Raw genomic sequence first — 18,506 nt, 5'->3', positions numbered from 1 at the left:
CATAGTCCACGTGGCGGACAACTAAAGCTTTTTCTTTTTTTAATGATTTTATCCTATTTATTGTTTTCGTTATCTCTGGGTTTTTGGGTTCAATCATTCGGCCCACTTACCAAAAAAGCCTTAATACTTCTTTTTTCCCGCCCAAAACCATTGGCTGAACTGAAGCGATATTTTCTTTTAGTGACTGACGAACGAGTTACGGTGATTGAAGCGGTGATGGGTTTTTACGGAGGCGGCAGCAGCGACGGTGCAAGCATGAATTCGAGTCGCCGTAGATCAACCGGAATTGATTCCATCGACATAGGGAAATTATTAGCTGTGTATATTAGGGACAACGAGAACTTGGCCATCGACGAGGAGAAGTTGCTGCTCACGGCGGAGCTCATCCGCATATTCTCCACCTCTCCTGGTAGAGACCTAGTTTCTCAGGTATATCCTCATTTCGCCACCTTCAGATTAGTGCTTTATAAACTCAATTGACGATAAGTTTTGCATCAAATATCTATGAATCGAATTTGAGTGAAGCTTGTTATAGCAATTTTCCTGTATACTCTGTAACCTAATTAGCTCGATTTTGCTTAGAATCAGGGTAGATTGAGAACGATTAAGTAGATTCTTTTACCTCAGTTAGCTGTTCTTAGATGAGAAACAAGTTCATAAGTTTTTTTTCATGTCATGGGACAATTGACACAAATTGGGAGAGAAACAGGTAAATGAAGAAGGTGGTGGTTCCTTCTCTTTGTCCCTTGATCTCCAACAATTCAAGAAAATATCCGATATCGAGAACTTTTTCTTAAATCTGGAGGACAATCCCAAAGGAGTTATCCCATGTATGAATGCTGCAGTTCACAAGGTTTGGTGTTAAATATCACTAGGTTTTGTTTACTTGTTTGGCATGGGGTGGAGACTTATTTCATCTTTCACAGGTTCTTTTAGGTCAATGGGAGACTAATGAATTTGAGAAGGACATGAAGATCAATGTTCGTCTCCATAATTATCCAGAATCTTCTATCTCCCTGAAAAACCTGAGAGCAGCATATATTGGTAGACTGCTCATTTCGCCTATTTAATAATATGTGATAAACCTTAAGTGAGATGTACCATGAGTGTGTGCTTTGAAAATTGCAGGAAAGCTTGTAACAGTTCATGGGACTGTTGTTAAAGTTAGTACTGTGAAGCCCCTTGTCACACAGATGGCTTTTGACTGTGCAAAGTGCAAAACTAGCATAACCCGGGAATTTACTGATGGAAAGTTTTCACCTCCACTAAAATGTGATGCCCATGGATGCAAGTCCAAAACGTTTACTCCAATCCGGTCCTCCGCTCAGACAATCGACTTTCAGAAAATCAGGTGTTCTTCTATTTGCGCCTTATCATTCTGTGTCCTTCGTCTTTGTTAGTTATGTATCTTGCCATTGTTAAGCAGCTCTCCAAATGTATTTTAGGGTACAGGAATTGCAAAAGCCTGAAGACCACGAAGAAGGACGGTTACCCCGAACTGTAGAATGTGAGCTGACGGAAGACCTTGTGGACACATGTATCCCTGGTGATGTGGTGACAGTTACGGGGATTATAGGGGTAATTAATAATTACATGGATATCGGGGGAGGTATTGGTCTATAACTTATCAATCCTTGTTGTGTCCATTAATTTCCAAACATTACCATGCCCAAACGCCTGCTATCCATAAACCGTAGAATAGCTAGAAATTTGTCTCTTGCAGTTTCTTCCATGGGTTTTGGGCTTCTTATTGCAGGAAAGTAAATTAGAACACAGATCAGTTGTTTGTGTTACCCATAATGGCATTTTACCAAAGATAAAGGAACTAAAAGCTCATTAGTGGTGTTAAATACCATTTTACCATACTTTCAGAGAGATTCCCTTGATTCAATGTGCTAAGCCCTACTTAAACTTAACTAACATTTAAAATGCTACTGTTTCAGGGAAATCGAAGACCAAGAATCAAGGTTTTTACTATTTGTTTATAGAGGCAGTTTCGGTGAAAAATACCAAGCGGCAGTCTGCATTTGAGAACTCAGAAGACTCTAGTAGCAGTACCCAGTCTGCAGATGTTGGTGACTTATATTCATTCTCACAGAGAGACTTGGAATTTATTGTGAAGTTCAAAGAAGAATATGGTTCTGATACATTCCGTCGCATACTTCATTCAGTCTGCCCGTCTATTTATGGCCATGAAATTGTCAAAGGTTATACGTCTCTCAATAACAAGTTTCCCTGGGATATCATTGGTAAAGACTTGATGATTACAATTCGAAGAATTGCACACCATAATACTTTGTTGTTTGTTATTTTTTCTTATCATTTCAACAGCTGGGATAACACTATCTCTTTTTGGAGGTGTAAGGAAGCACTCAATGAATCGGAACAAAGTTCCAGTCAGGGGAGACATTCATGTCATAATTGTTGGTAAGCTTTCGAATCAATACTTTTATTCATTGCCATAAACCTAGGCTATAGAGTACATGAACTGAGGGAAGGTTATTCATAACTAGATTGAAGCACCAAATTTGGATTAATGATTTTCGATGCATAATAGGTGACCCTGGATTGGGCAAAAGTCAGCTTTTGCAAGCAGCAGCTGCCATTTCCCCGCGTGGCATTTATGTATGTGGTAATGCGACAACTAAAGCAGGGCTCACTGTTGCTGTGGTGAAAGATTCCATGACGAATGACTATGCGTTTGAGGCTGGTAGCTCCTTCCCTCTGCTTTATTTTAGCCAATACAAACTTACATAGCATATGATTATACTGTTTCCAATATGGGTTTGCGTCATGCTGTTGATAGATAGTTTTACTAAAATACGTAGTTGCAGTCTAGTTGCGTCAGAGGTGCTAAAACAATTTGCTTATTTTTTATGCTTGAGGGTGTGGCATACCTTAATCGGTTTCAAGTGATATCATTTTATGTGAATTTTATACTGCTCTCTTATAGTTTTGCTAGAATGGGGGCTCATTTAACAGCAGTCTAAATTCTTTCGACAAGATATAGATAGTTCATTCAAGGATTTGCATCTTCAACAGTGTTTGATCAGTATTAGGACAGAGTTTTATTGAAGAACTTCACACGAGTGAAAAGTTGTACATGCTAGGAAGTAGGAACTCTTACTTGAAAATATCTTCAACTAATTTGTGTGTAGGACGAGAAACCTTCGTATTTATTAACCTAGTGCTACCTGTGAGCAGGTGCCATGGTACTCGCAGATGGTGGGTTGTGCTGTATTGATGAGTTCGATAAAATGACCACCGAGCATCAGGTTTTTTCTTATCAGCAAAGCATTAGTTCTGATGCTGCATTTTTTTCTCTTTACTTACATCACTTTCTCACAGGCACTGCTAGAAGCAATGGAACAACAATGTGTCTCTGTTGCAAAGGCTGGGCTTGTAGCTAGTCTATCAGCTCGAACTTCTGTTATAGCAGCAGCAAATCCTGTTGGTGGCCACTACAAGTAATTTTCGTACTTTTGCTATGTCATCATTGTGAGAATGTTTAAATCATAGTCCCAACACTGTTCAGTGCAGAATAACCCTGCGTCTTTCAAGGTTTGAGATAAAGTGAGAAAAAAAAACCAGGATGTGTTGTCGATACTTACCATTATCTTTATGATCTTATTTCAGCCGTGCAAAAACTGTAAACGAGAACTTAAAAATGAGTGCTGCCCTTCTCTCACGGTTTGATTTAGTTTTCATATTACTTGACAAACCTGATGAGCTACTCGATAAGCAAGTCTCCGAACATATTATGTCGGTGAGTCTCTCCATCTCAAATTTTTGTTGTGGAGCATGCCTCACATTTATATTAGCAGATTTTCATCTCTCTTAGATAGAAAAAAATCAGTGACAGCTGCAGTGCATATGACATATCTGAACGTCGTCTCATTGTTAACCTTATATGAACTACTTGGTGGATATAGAAGAGATATTTTAGTTTGTGAAAAGACTCTATTGACTCTACTCGTTGGTTAATTCAGAGCCACTGATTTAAAATCGTACCTTTAATTATTTCTCGCAGCTTCATTCTGCAAGTGGAGAAACAACACCTGCATTGAAGAAGTTTAAGCCAGGTCCACTTTCTTTTGGTTGTTAGGTGTATAGCTAGTATAAACATCACCTTATGAAAGGTAAATTATTGACTTTTTGTTTAATATTAAATGCAGCATCACAGAATGCTGGATATGCAAATATAAATGCGAAAGGGAATTCTCTACTTTCAAGACTGCGGTTAGACTCTAAGAAAGATGACGACTTTTCTCCCGTTCCTGGCCAGTTGCTTAGGAAATATGTTGCTTATGCACGGACTTTTGTCAATCCTAAGTAATTTGATCTGTTTCCCAGCTGCAACTACTAAATGCCTGCGAGCTATTTGAGGTCTTATGGATAACATCTCTTTTTCTGTTCAGGATGTCAAAGGAAGCTGGAGAGATCATAAAGAAGTTTTACTTGAAGCTGAGAGACCATAACACTTCTGCTGATAGCACACCAATAACAGCAAGACAACTGGAAAGTTTGGTTAGGCTTGCGCAAGCTAGAGCTCGGGTTGACTTGAGGGAAGAAATAACAGTCCAAGACGCCATGGTAAGCCAGAACTTGAATGTCGTGTACCCTATCTCTGTTCTTACATGCATATCTTTGACCATAAACTCGACTTAGCATCCATGCCATACATGTATTATGTTATCTGATCTTTATTGTTCAATTCAACTCTGCATTGTTGTGATGTTGGCTTGGACAAATTGTGTTGACTTCTGTCCTTGGATATGCTTTTACAGGATGTGGTTGAAATAATGAAAGAATCGTTGTATGATAAGCTTATAGATGAACATGGGGTTGTGGATTTTGGTAGGAGTGGAGGAATGAGTCAACAAAAGGAGGCCAAACGTTTCTTAAGTGCTCTTGATAAGCAATCAGAGCTGCAGCAGAAAGATTGTTTCTCTGTTTCTGTATGGACAACTTCTCTACTCGACATTTTGCTAGTGGCTACTCTGACACTTAATTATGACCAATTTCTTACTCAAAAACATTTTACTGCAGGAGATGTATAGTTTAGCTGATAGGATTGGCCTACGAGTTCCAGACATCGATACTTTCCTAGAGAACCTGAATATTGCCGGATATTTGCTCAAGAAGGGGCCAAAGACTTACCAGGTAAATACCTTCTCCTAACTGAGAGACAAGAATGGTAAATAAACAGACAAAAGATGGATAAAGGATCAGATTTTAATTTATACTCTGCCCTAATTTCATGTACAGGTCCTCTCCTCATCTTATTCCCGGAGCCAGTCATCCAGGTCAAGATGATTAGCATTCCAAGTAAAAACCTTCCTTAGAACAGAAACTTAAAGTAAATTTAGCATGTGAATTGCCATTGTATTGGTTAAATCTAATTATGAGCCTAAATAGAAAAACAGTCAATTGTATATTACACAATGCCAGAAACTCCTTAGTATTATTATTACATGGACTTGTTTTGAATGATTATGTTGTTCTTCACTCACCTACTGACTTACATCTACGGTAGAACCTAGTATACATTGTTGTATAAGAGAGCAGCCTGATCAATATAATGATCTAGTCTTCTCTTGGACCTAACTTCCATTCACTTCCATAGTAAGAATTAGGTAAACCGAGCCAAAACTTGAAAGCTTCAGCCGCTCTCTTTCTTTCTACCCGCCTATCTACTCTGGCTTGTGAAGCATGCTTGCTAGTGAACATCCTGGAGTGCATCTCCACATAAATCTTCTTGTACTTAGTCTTATTCGGAGGTATCCCATTCTCCTCCATACATGCGATTATCTCCAATGCCTTCTTGAAAAACGCAGCCCTGACACATATATCTGCTAGTGTATCTAACAACCCTTCATCCGGTTTCAGCATCGGAGGAGAAGGATCTGAAGAAGGATCTGAAGAAGAATCTGAAGCTGCTTCTTTCTTTTTCACCTGACACCTTTCTTTTATCTCCTTCCAAAGCAAGAGCGCCTCACCAGGTTTCCTCGCCAGAGAAACCCCATTGGCTAGGCTCCCATAGGTAGACACATTTGGGTAAAACCCGTTTTCTTTCATTCTTGAAACTATTCTCTGAGCATCTTCAATCAAACCTAGCCTGCAATACCCTTCAATCAACATGTTCCATGCGATCAGATCAACTTTGACCCTTGGATCATTCATCATCTCATCAAACACCCTATTCGCCAACTTGGGTTGCCCCGACATTGCAAAAGCCTTCATCAAAGTTGTGTAACTAATCTTAGTTGGTGCAATCCCTCTCGTTCTCATTTCATTGAAAAATGCTAGAGCTCCTGCGCTATCATCTATAAGAATGCATCCATCTATAATGATGTTATAGGATACCACGTCTGGTTCGACCCCTGCATCTTCAGCCATCTCTCTTAGTAAATCCTCTGCCCTGTCTATCTGCAACTGCTTACAATATCCTTTGAGCAGAACATTATATGTAATCCTATTCGCAGGAACTCCCATCCGAGCCATCTCGGCTAACACCTGTCGTGCTCTGTCCATCAACCCAGCTTTTACAAAAGCTGAGACAACCGTGGTGTATGTAACTTCATCTGGATGGCTATTTCTATCATCTTGACGCCTCATTGCCTCGAGCATTCTAGCTGTGTCTGCCACACGCCCATTCTTCATATAACCTTTCATCAACGTCGTGTAGATCCTTGAGTCTGGAGCAAAGACTTTAGGCAACAATGGTGGGTCACTCCTCGGATCAACCGAGTTAGGTAGCAATTTCTTGAACACATCCTCAAACTCCTCTTCACTGCTTACCTCATCCCGAGCCGAATAACCCATATCTTCATCATCCTCAAACGCATCATCATCATCATCATCTTCTGCTTCTTCCTCTTCTTTCTCCTTCAAATCCTCTGCATTGCACTCACGTAGAACCTTACAAAGATCTCTCCTTTTCTCCCTCATCGCTTGAACAACTCTCTCAGCAGTCCTCAAATCACCAAAACCAACATAAGCTGCAACAAGAGCATGCATCGTAGTCATACAAACCTTAATCCCTTTATCAATAATCCTCTCCAGCACAAAAACAATCAGTTCCTTCCTATCAACCCTCGCACACAACTTGATCATAACATTGTAACTCAAAACATCAGGCTCACATTCCCACTCAGACATCTCGTGGAACAGCTTCCAGTACTTGTCAGTATCACCAAGATTAGCACAAGCGTTAAGCACCGCGTTAAACGCCGCCGTATCAGGCCTAGATTGAGCAACCAAAGACTGGTCACCAAAACGTTTGACTCGTCGCGTAACAGCCGTGAATAGTTTGATAGATTCCTCCGGTCCATCATCTCCGGCAGAAGAGAGGCTAGCTACTGCAGCTGTCCACGCTTTAACGTGAGGTAAGTAACCGGAACGAAGCATTGACTTGATGACGGAGACGGCGTAAAGGGTTTGACCAGACTTGGCTGCAGCCATGGCGAGGAGACCGAGGGAATTGGCGTCAAGGCGATGAAGCTGACGTTCATTGCGGAGGCGCGTGAGGATAGATTGAGCGCGCGTGAGGCTCTCGGGTTTGGATTGATAAGATAATTGAGAAACTAAACGGCTAAGACAAGTTGGTCCAGGGAGATGAGTGGATTGAACATACTTAGCCCAAGCTTCATCTGTTCTTCTATTGCGTAGTAGAAACAAAAGCTCTTGGTCGTTGTGTGTTGAGTAGGCATCTGAGGGAGAGCCCAAGAACGACGAGAGGTCTCCGGCGGTGCCGGAAGCGGACCGTTGGAAAAATTGGCGGCGTGTGAATCGACGACCAGCGGCGGTGAAGCAGAGGTTTATGGGGATGTGGGTAAGAGAGAAAACCAACGGTGGGGTTAACGGAGCGGAGTTTGGAAATGGTGGAAACGACGATGATGACGTCGGAGGTCGGAGAATGTTCATCTTAGGTCCATCGAAGAGAGAGAGAGTGTGTGTGTCCTGTAATGAAAATGGATTATTTGGGTGGAACAGAGTTGTGCTACGTCGCCGTATTGAGATGCAAGCATCGGTTCATATTTAAATATCTTTTTTTTTTTTTTGACAATCTTATTTAAATATCTCCATATTTGTATTTTGATTCGAAAATAATATTCATTTTTTTGGTGGATCCATAATTTTTGATATGCGATCACAAATGCTCTAATGTCATAGATTTAAAACTACGTTAACACAACTATCAATATAGTTAACTACGAGATTACTAATTAGCCTCCAGACATGTATTGATGTATATGAAGATATTGTTGTAAAGAGACTTGTTGTTTACATCAACTGAGTTGTCTTATTCATTAATCATTAGTCACAAACAACCCCAAGGCACACGTACAATAGTACAATACAAAGCTTTCCATACGATTTTACTGTTTTTTGTTTTGTTTTAATATGATTACAATGATAATGAGAAGGAAACAGTAATCAAGAAAATAGGATATTGACGCCAGAGTCCAGCTGATTACTCTTCAGTCAGCCAGCAAACCTGCAAAAGCACATAAACAAAGACCTATGTGATAACTTCCTCTGAGTTGAGTTTTTAAGTCATTATGATCCGTTTTTAGACAAAATCGGGTGTTTGTGAGTTGAGTTTTCTGAGGAATAATCAAAGTTCATCAGGACAATAAGAAAAGGTTTAAAAATGCAGAGAGAGATTGTTGTATGTGTTATTTACCCAAGTTCTGACAACTTCAGATGAGCTTCCGAGTAGTCTTCAAAGAAGGCATCCTCATCCTGAGAGTAATATTTAAATCAGTTATAAATCCGTTTGACTATATATGTATGATGATGAGTTGTGTTACTTACTGCAGCATATCTCTCAACAAATGGACGGAAATGAGGATCCTCGAGAAGAGCCTTGTCGGTTGGTAGTTGAAGCAGTCCTTCTTTCTCTCCGCTTAGTATCTCTCTGTTTAATAACCAATTAAGATTCAAGAGCTTCTGTTTCAGCTCCGGTCCAATTTCAAGCATGAGTAAAACAGAAGCAGAGAGAAACTGATCTTACTTGAAATAGGAGTTGTCAAAAATGAGAGGGTTTTGTGTCCATGCTCCCTCAAATCCTGAGCGCTCCTTGTGGCACCGACCCTGAAAGTAAAAGTTGGTATGATGAGCCAAAACTGAGAAGAGCACATAGGTCTTTCGTTTCTAGATGCAGCATACATACCAAGGTGTGTCCACCAGACAATGCAACAATATCTTTGTCATTGAGTCCCATCCGACCAAACACATCTCTTAGATGATCCACACCTGAATTTACAACAAAACGGATTATAAACATGTATCTACTATCTGATACCTGAATTCAAACAAAAAGCACTTTCTTAGATATGCTTTACCTTTGGTGGCCTGAGGCAGACGACCTTCAGGAGGTGGCTCAACTTTGTCCTGAAAGATGAAGTTTGGTTCAGTTAATCACATGAACAATACTAAGCAGAGAGAAAACGTCACTTTGGTAAGTTGCGTTTCAACAAGAAGAACTTGAATATTGACTCACCAGTCTACCAGGATGAAATGGAATCTCGGGACCTCCAGTGATCTCAACAGCAACAACTCCAGCTAGCTACAGTCACCCAGAAAAAACAAATGAATCAAGCCGTTATAGCCATAGGAAATACAAGGTAAATTTCTAGATTCAGTTATAATCTTACATGTGTGAATCTAGTATATAATCTCTTCGATTACCTTGCAAACAAACCAGACGGTCAATAACAGACGACTCAGGCAAGAAAATAATAACCTTTTGAAGTCATAACTTACGGTTTCAATCAACAAAATCACTAAGAGCTAGTAACTACTACATTTTGAAGTTAGAATCATTGATGCATCAGGGCATCCAAAAACCCTTGATTATATATGGTTCAACCTCAAGCTCAAGCTAGTAATTACTACATTTTGATGCATCTCTTGCTTCACATTTACCTGATAGAAATCAGCATATGAAATCATAGGGAAAAGCTCCTTGATAGGCTCAAGAAGCCTGACGGCAATATCAAGACCATTGTTAGCTTCATGGGCTAGCTCTTGAGGATGCCTAATCGTCCCAAACGGTCCTCCAGTCTTCGTCTTCACGTCAAATGTCCCAGCCGAGTGCCATCTGCAAATTTTCCCAACAAAAATTGCTCTCAGAAGCAATCCATTGAACAACTCACAAATGCAGCAACACTCATAAGCAAAACAAAAGAAACTATACAGAAACTGAGCAGATTAGAACCAGAGGGAGGTTCTTACGCAAGACGAAGGACGATGGGAGCACAATGTTTCTCAGCGATAAGACCACGGAGCTTCCTCTTGCATCTCTGAACAGCTTTCTTGTACTCTTCTTTCACTTCCGGGTAACTCTTCTTCACCATTCTTATTCAAATTTTGCTTCTCGCTGCAAAGCGTGAAAGACTTTTTAAAACCCCACAGAGAATTCAAAACTGAAGACATCTATATATATCGATAGATAAGATTACAAGAACATACTCAACTAACTACGAAAATACAGAGATCGGTCAAAGGAGAAACCTGAACAAAGTTGTGTTGTAAGAAGTTGTTGTCGTTTACTATAGTTAGCGAATCAATTTATAGAATTGGCAGGTTGATCAAATGAAGCTTCTAGTTTCAGTCTTTTCTTCTAGAGATGCCGTGAGATGGACGGTCATGATTTGTAGATAAAAAGAGACTCTTGGCGCTCCTTCCAGAAACCATATACAGTAGAAGACGATAATGATACAAATTTACCCAACAGATGCACACCACGTGGCCATTCTATCTTCCTTAAGTATGTGTTAATCCAACAATAACGTTAACTATTCTTGGCTTGCGTTTGAAAAGTTTGTATTGGGCTTAACCTTCGCTATCGATCACAAAAACTTAAATGGGCTGATCAACACGAAACAATAAAACAACAAGCATCATCAAAGAATGATACGAAGGAACAAAACTGATATATAAAGGATACTGAATTACTGATATAGGCGAAGTAAGAAATGAAGATGTGAAAGTGAAACTTGGTTCATAATTTAAATTAATATCCAGACTCCAAAGCACAAAACAGATATTAAAAAAAAAAAAACCAAAATCTTTTGACTAAAATATGGAAGTGTTGTGCCAAAGCAGATGAGATGATTACTGGCTAGCACCGAGCCATTTTGTGAAGTTGTCAAACTCGGTGTAATCACTGTCGGAGATCATAGTCTGGTACCACGACTTGCCTGCTGCTTTGATTGCCAAAGCCTCCTCCTGATGTAAGAGATAAGACAAAGATTTCAAAATTGAGTTAGTGAAGAGGACAAGTTTTGCTTATTATTATCTACCAAATGAATAAAAAATCTCCCAAGGTATTTTCACAACAAAGAGCTAATAGGTTTTAAACCCTGAAATCAATAACAAGACGAAGAATCCCACACAACCAATTTACAAAACGAAACTACAACCACAAAATGATAAGACCTACACTACATATTGAATTCACTCACATATTAAGCCAGAGGGGCACAGATTATTGTACAGATTAACATATAATGTACACAAATAGCTCACACTTCATAATCGAGAAATCAGTTAAGCCAAATGAAATGCATACACAATAACTAAACAATGATTGATAAACGAGAAAATGAAGTAATGAGATTACCTTGGTAACTGTTTTCCTCTTCTTGGTGAGCTTCTCCTTCTTGGCCTTGACTCTCTGTGCTTCAGCCAACAATGACATCCTCTTCGCGGTCTTAGCATAAGGATTCAACTTCAACATCACATTCAAGTTCTTCAACGGATTCTTCTTAAGCACAGCCCTCTTCGCATCCTTCTTGATAGGCTTCACAACACTCTGAACCTCATCAGAGTTGATAATCCTAGCAAGATCAGCATTCACCATCTTAGCACGAGGAAGCACATACCCCTTCTTCTTCTCAGATGGCTTCTCAAACGAACCATAGATAGACTCAAGCTTCTCAAAAGCAGACTTGGTCCAGATCACAAACCGACCAAGATGACCACCAGGAGCAAGCTTCAACAAGTTAAGCCTCTCAACATGGCAAAGTTCAACACCAGGAAGATTCCTAAACGCCTTAACTATCTTAGACCCTTCAGTTCCGTAAACCACAAGAGGACCTTTCCTAGAAATGTAACGACGGTTCCTCATTTTACCTTTACCTGGACGGATCCCAATGCTATCCTTGGCCTTCTCAGCATCATCATAAGCACCGATTTGTTTCAAAACCTTGATCGCAGCTGAGGTCTTCTCCACACCTTCGGCTGAGTCACTCACAACAAGAGGCATCTCAGGAACGTTCTCGATCCGGTGACCACGAGCCATAACAAGCGCGGGGACAGCAGTTGCGGCGATGGCTGAGACGATTGCGTGACGCTTCATGTTGACATTGATGCGACGGTGCCAGCGGCGCCAGATCTTGGTAGGTGCGAACATCCGACCACCACGACACATGTTACCGAACGCAGCTTGACCGGCACGGTGAGTACCACCGCCGGGAACACGAGGGATACGTGAGACGGCACGCCCGGTTCCCCAGGACTCAGCGGAGGTCTGGTGACCAGCCTTCTTGGACACGGCGTAAGGCTGACGGCTGTTGTTGGACATTTGGGCGTGAACGAAGTTGACGATGTCGGGACGAACTGGCGCCGTCATGACGTCGGGTAATACGACGGTGGAGGATTGATCGGTGGCCATGTCACCGTCCAAACCTTGGACGGTGATGAGAGGACGAGCAGCGGCGGCGGCCATTTCTCTCGATTAGGTTTCTCTCTGTCTCTCACTCTCTCTGTCTCTTTAGACTCTTTTGAGAATTTTAGGGCTTTCGCAGCTTCAGTTTAAGAAGGACTAATATACTAGGGTTTCGTTTAGGGTTACTGACGAAAACCTCGTTTAGTGGGCCGTGGGCCTTATAAAGCCCAACTATCTGAACTATTTAGATTTTAAGTAGCGGCCCAATATTAAAGGCTTGAACCTCCTCTTTCGATTTTGCTACTAAATAATTAAAAACAAAAAAATTAAACCTATATAAGAATAGGGCACAGCATTAACGAGACTTTGCGTACGGTTTCGCTCTCGACTCTTCCGGTAGCTTCGTCGTCGCCGGGAAAATTTTGGGGTGGCGGTTAAATTCTTTGTATCTGCGTAATTAATTGGTTGTGTATCCGGGATTTGTTGTGTTTGAGATGGGGAAGGATGATGATTTGAAAAGGAATCGCCGAGATCGTGACCGTAAGGATCGTGACAAGGAGACGCGGCGAGAGAAGGAGAGACGCACGAGACCGTGTGAGAGAGTTAATAGAAGTGATTGTGAAAAGAGAGAATACGATTATGAGAGGGAGAAGATTAGTGAGAAGGATGATATCAAGCGTGACTTGAAACGTTCAAGGAAAGAGAGTGAGAGAACTAGCAGGCATGTAGATGACAATGGTGAGAAGAATTCCATGGAAGAAGAAGAAGTAGGGGATGAGAAGGTGGAGAAACGGAGGAGAAGACTCCAGGAGTGGCAACAGTTTCAGAGGAAACATAAGGAATCTCAAAGTGAAAGTAAGGTTCCTGAGATCAGAAAGGCTTGGACTCTTGAAGGAGAATCTGATGATGAAGATAACTCAGACTCAGAAGTGAAGATGGTAGACTCGGAGAGTGGATGTTCTGGACCTAAAGATGAAGAGGAAATTGATCCTTTGGATGCTTATATGAATTATAAGGTATTACCTGAGGTTGAGAAGCTTAGAAGTAGTTCTATAGATTCTAATAAGGATGTGAAAGAAAGTGGTGACAAATCAAATAATAGTTTTAGTAAGTCCCTTGGTAGGATAATTCAAGGTGAGGATTCTGATTATGATTATGATTATGATTATGCAGAACCAAAGAATGATGATGCTCCAAGTTTAGACGAAGGCGATGAGGAGTTCATGAAGAGAGTTAAGAAGACTAAAACAGAAAAACTGTCTCTTGTTGACCACTCGAAAATAAAGTATGAACCTTTCCGGAAGAACTTCTATATCGAAGTCAAGGATATCTCAAGGATGACACAAGATGGAGTTGACGCTTATAGAAAGGAAATGGAGCTGAAAGTACATGGGAAAGATGTACCAAGACCCATCAAATCTTGGTACCAGACTGGACTAACCAGCAAGATTTTGGATAGTTTTAAGAAACTTAACTATGAAAAGCCAATGCCTATCCAAGCACAAGCACTCCCAATCATCATGAGCGGTCGAGACTGCATTGGGGTTGCAAAAACTGGGTCAGGTAAAACCCTCGGCTTTGTTTTGCCAATGTTGAGGCATATCAAAGATCAGCCTCCCGTTGAAGATGGTGATGGACCGATTGGGCTTGTAATGGCACCTACTAGAGAACTTGTTCAGCAGATTCACAGCGATATCAAAAAGTTTGCTAAGTCATTGGGTCTAAGATGTGTGGCTGTGTATGGAGGATCAGGAGTTGCCCAGCAAATCAATAAGCTTAAGCGAGGTACCGAGATTGTTGTTTGTACTCCTGGCAGAATGATTGATATTCTTTGCACAAGCAGTGGAAAAATAACCAATCTGCGAAGGGTCACATTTTTGGTAATGGATGAAGCTGACCGTATGTTCGACATGGGATTTGAGCCTCAGATAACTTGTATTGTACAAAATATTCGACCTGACCGTCAAACTGTGCTCTTTTCTGCCACTTTTCCACGCCAGGTTGAAACTTTGGCACGTAAAGTCTTGAACAATCCTGTGGAAATACAGGTTGGTGGGAGGAGTGTTGTGAATAAAGATATAACTCAGTTAGTTGAAATCAGACCGGAGAGTGAGAGGTTCACAAGACTTCGTGAACTTCTTCTGGAATGGTACGAGAAAGGAAAAGTTCTGGTCTTTGTTCGTTCACAGAACAAATGTGATGCTTTGTGTGATGAGATGGAGAATCATGATTACCCCTGTCTATCGCTTCACGGGGGTATGGACCAAAGGCATCGTGAATCAGCTATATCTGGATTCAAGAACAATTTCTGCAATTTGTTGATTGCCACAAGTGTTGCAGCCAGGGGTCTCGATGTGAAAGAGCTTGAGTTGGTTGTAAACTTCGATCCCCCGAACCACTATGAAGAATACGTGCATCGTGTTGGCAGGACAGGTAGGGCAGGGCGGAAAGGCTGTGCTATAACATTTATCTCCGAGGATGATGCAAATTATGCACCAGATTTAGTCAAGGCCTTGGAACTATCTGAGCAGCCAGTACCAGATGCTGTGAAAGCACTAGCCGATGGGTACATGGCGAAGGTAAAACAGGGTATTGTGCAAGCTCATGGAACTGGCTATGGCGGTAGTGGCTTTAGTTCAACAAAGAGGAGGAGGAAGTCAGAAAAGCAGCAACGAAAGCTCGAGCAAAGATTGCACAAGCAAAGTATGGCTATGAGGAAGAGAAGTCTGACTCGGAAGATGAGAATGATGTAGTAAGAAAGGCTGGTAGTGATATCTCACAGCAACAAGCTATGCTTTCTCAGATGGCCGCCATTGCTGCTGCTGCTGCTGAAGCTACTGTGACTGCTAACCAATTGATGCCTAATGGTGGCGGGCTTGTTACTGTGGCAGGTGTCCCTCCTAGTGATGGAGCAGGCCGCGTTGCAGCCATGGCTGCTGCCGCTAACCTGCAACACAACCTTACAAGGATTCAAGCTGATGCGATGCCTGAACACTATGAAGCAGAATTAGAAATCAATGATTTCCCACAAAATGCTCGGTGGAGAGTCACCCACAAAGAAACGCTTGGTCCAATATCAGAGTGGAGTGGAGCCGCCATTACCGTTAGAGGTCAGCATTATAATCCAGGAAGTATGCCGGGGCCTGGGCAACGCAAGCTTTATCTGTTTGTTGAAGGGACTACTGAAAATTCTGTCAAGACAGCAAAAGCTGAACTCAAGCGTGTTCTTGAAGACGTAACTAATCAAGCCTTCTCCCTTCCTGGAGGAACACAAGCCAGAAGATACTCTGTCCTATAAAACCATGAGGTTTGTGATTCTTGGATGCTTTCAGAAAACAAGTATGACAACAGTTGCAGAGTCTTATTATAGACTTGACAACAAACATCAATTAGATTGGTGGTGGTTTTCTTTCATTAATTACCGTCGTTCTCTCTTTCTTGTATATAATATTTTGTTAATCAAACAAAATTCTGAATCAAACACCTAGTAGAGAAAGCTGCCAACTTAAAAACAAATGAAGTTACCGTTATTTATTTAACACTGATATTGTACCATTACAGTCAGTCCTAGGACTTATTATCCTTGAGACCCGCTTAGTGGAAATATAATCCCGATATAAATGGGGTAAAATTCAACGGCTGAACGTACTAAATTCACAACACAAACAAAAAAAAAAACTGTAAGAAACTTTTGTACTAGAGTAATGAATAACGATGAGATCAAAGGAAACGACATAAGGAGAATAAACTAGATCCGTAGTAAAAATAAACAAATTACTGAGTAAGATTCACAGTATGCAATCACTGTGCATACCATCATTAAGATGACACTTGTCATCAAATCATCATCCTTGAGCCAAAAGAAAATTATGGCATTGAAGATTTTTCCTACGTTTCTCTATAAATAAGACTTGAGAATGCTATCAATCTTCACTTGTATTGTGTGCGCTCTTGGTTTTTCTCTCGATCGGTAAACCTTAATTTATTTCTTCTTTCATAGATAAATCTACTGATAGCAATCGTACGTATGTGAGTTAACTCTTAATTATTGATTCTTTCTTATTATTATTTACTAATATTTATATACACTTTTGTTCTTGGACGTTTTCAAGGAAAATTACCAAAATATCGAAGATGGCATCAAGCAGTAAGAAAATCGACGTTTTGTTGGTTGGTAGTACTGCCATAGATAGGAACTACGAGAAGATCATCGAAAGCGCTGGGGGAGATAATATTAACCTCAAAGTGGTTAAGACCGTTGATCATGTATTGATGGAACATCTCCACGGGTTGGCTTCCTACGACCTTATCATCCTCATGGTCACCGTAGAAAATGGAATCAAGGTACAAAAAATGAGTTTAATATTATTAAACCCACAGACAAAACGGGGTACGATTTTTTAACAAACTTTTTAAAGATCAACATCACTTTAATCTAATCATCTCTCTCTCTCTATTTAAATTTGTTTAATTAGGTAACTAGGGATCTTCGGGAGAAGTATTTTGTGAAGTCGATGATCGTGGGTGTGACTTCAAAAGGAGACACGGACGGAGAGCGTAGTGATTTGATAAAGGCTGGAATTAACAAATGCGAGGTTATGCCGTTAACCAACGAAAAGATGGAGTCGGTCTTTAACGAGCTCAACACCGGGATGAGAAACGGTGCGTTTAGGAAGCCCTTGTTTAAAGCGTTAATCGTTGACGATAATCCCGATGATGCTTTCCGTCGGAATCATGAAAAGCTCATCAGAAAAGCCGGAGGACTTGTTTCCATGAGTGTTTTCACTTTGACAGACGTCCAGCTGCGGATTTCTTATGACCTTATCGTCCTGACTAAGGTATAATGAATGTATATAGGATCCATCATCGCTTAATATATAGCGTAACAGCTTCCATTTTTTTTAAAAAAAATCTCTTCTCGTTGTTTGTATTATTTATAGGCAAGTAAGGCTAAGGAGTTAAGAGACAAGGGATGGACGTCGTTGATGGTGGGCGTGACGTCGTCCAAAGAGCAGTTTACGGAGTTCCTTGAAGCCGGAGTGGACCACGTGTTCTTGGACCCCATAACGATGGAACAACTCATCCCTCTTATTAACAACCATATCATCAACAATTAAAAGATAGAATTTTGTTTTATTAACTACAATAAATTACAGTTTGCATGTGTGTAAAGTATGATTTATTGTCCAGTATTATACTGTCTGTGTGTGATACAGTATATATAAGTCGTTTCTTTTCGGCTTATGAAAAATATTACTAGATTATTAATAAAAGGGTTCGCGTTAGCAAACAATGATATATATCATTTCATATATGAATGTGTTAATAACTTAATACAAACATATATAGCATACAATATCAATTTCTACATATAAGATATTAATTTGAGATTTGGCCCTCTTATTTGAAAAGAGTAAATAAAGACTTTAACAATTAAGCAATATCAATTTTTATTACGTTTTGTAAAGCAAATTTATCAATTTCTACACATAAATTATCATACGCACATATATATCTATATGTGTTCGTTCATGTGTGTGGAAATTTTTATTCTTCATCTCCCGAGTCCTGAGCATAAAAGTGTGCCTACCAACTATGCACCAGAGAGTCTATGCAGTTATGACTTTCCGTCTTTCTCAAGTCTTGGTTTATAAACCCTGCTAAAGTTTCTTGCTTCTTATACAAGAGCATTTAACCACCAAATCAATTCGATCGTGTGGATACAAAAATATTACTTAGTCATATTCCATATCAGTTACATTTTTGGATGGAGAAAACATTCATTGTATTTAATGGTTATATATATATAGGCATAAAATGCATGTGA

At 40.3% G+C, this 18,506-nt stretch overlaps 5 protein-coding genes and 1 pseudogene across 6 annotated transcripts; 3 read left to right on the top strand and 3 right to left on the bottom strand.

Moving 5' to 3' along the window:
* Window positions 171-5,490, top strand: LOC104745138 (probable DNA helicase MCM8). The gene is made up of 17 exons (XM_010466315.2): window positions 171-429; window positions 710-853; window positions 927-1,044; window positions 1,129-1,351; window positions 1,446-1,609; window positions 1,944-2,207; window positions 2,332-2,427; window positions 2,558-2,710; window positions 3,205-3,275; window positions 3,349-3,467; window positions 3,637-3,766; window positions 4,031-4,082; window positions 4,176-4,332; window positions 4,419-4,593; window positions 4,788-4,958; window positions 5,050-5,163; window positions 5,269-5,490. Exons 1-17 carry the CDS (start codon window positions 217-219, stop codon window positions 5,314-5,316), a joined length of 2,412 nt encoding a protein of 803 aa, XP_010464617.1. The 5' UTR covers window positions 171-216; the 3' UTR covers window positions 5,317-5,490.
* LOC104745139 (pentatricopeptide repeat-containing protein At3g09650, chloroplastic-like) lies at window positions 5,416-8,022 on the bottom strand. The gene has a single exon (XM_010466316.2). It carries the CDS (start codon window positions 7,924-7,926, stop codon window positions 5,587-5,589), a length of 2,340 nt encoding a protein of 779 aa, XP_010464618.1. The 5' UTR covers window positions 7,927-8,022; the 3' UTR covers window positions 5,416-5,586.
* On the bottom strand, window positions 8,286-10,592 carry LOC104745137 (L-ascorbate peroxidase 2, cytosolic). Of its 2 annotated transcripts, none has more exons than XM_010466313.2 (10): window positions 10,522-10,592; window positions 10,243-10,387; window positions 9,934-10,108; window positions 9,509-9,574; window positions 9,351-9,399; window positions 9,179-9,261; window positions 9,020-9,099; window positions 8,821-8,923; window positions 8,690-8,748; window positions 8,286-8,500 (listed from the first exon to the last, which is right to left on the bottom strand). In XM_010466313.2, exons 2-10 carry the CDS (start codon window positions 10,362-10,364, stop codon window positions 8,488-8,490), a joined length of 750 nt encoding a protein of 249 aa, XP_010464615.1. In that variant the 5' UTR covers window positions 10,365-10,387; window positions 10,522-10,592; the 3' UTR covers window positions 8,286-8,487. The 2 variants fall into 2 exon arrangements, with proteins under 2 accessions (XP_010464615.1, XP_010464616.1); XM_010466314.2 differs by having other exon boundaries at window positions 10,480-10,550.
* LOC104745136 (60S ribosomal protein L4-1) lies at window positions 10,946-12,810 on the bottom strand. Its single transcript, XM_010466311.2, has 2 exons — window positions 11,633-12,810; window positions 10,946-11,238 (listed from the first exon to the last, which is right to left on the bottom strand). Exons 1-2 carry the CDS (start codon window positions 12,737-12,739, stop codon window positions 11,125-11,127), a joined length of 1,221 nt encoding a protein of 406 aa, XP_010464613.1. The 5' UTR covers window positions 12,740-12,810; the 3' UTR covers window positions 10,946-11,124.
* LOC104745135 lies at window positions 13,044-16,097 on the top strand (annotated as a pseudogene).
* Window positions 16,636-17,944, top strand: LOC104745134. The gene is made up of 4 exons (XM_010466310.2): window positions 16,636-16,649; window positions 16,792-17,023; window positions 17,155-17,517; window positions 17,620-17,944. The coding sequence occupies exons 2-4, from the start codon at window positions 16,814-16,816 to the stop codon at window positions 17,794-17,796; spliced, it is 750 nt and encodes a 249-aa protein (XP_010464612.1). The 5' UTR covers window positions 16,636-16,649; window positions 16,792-16,813; the 3' UTR covers window positions 17,797-17,944.

Source organism: Camelina sativa, chromosome 15 (genome assembly GCF_000633955.1).
Source record: "Camelina sativa cultivar DH55 chromosome 15, Cs, whole genome shotgun sequence".
Lineage (NCBI taxonomy): Eukaryota > Viridiplantae > Streptophyta > Magnoliopsida > Brassicales > Brassicaceae > Camelina > Camelina sativa.
Note: the sequence above shows the minus strand (reverse complement) of the source record. Positions and strands in the feature narration are given on the sequence as shown.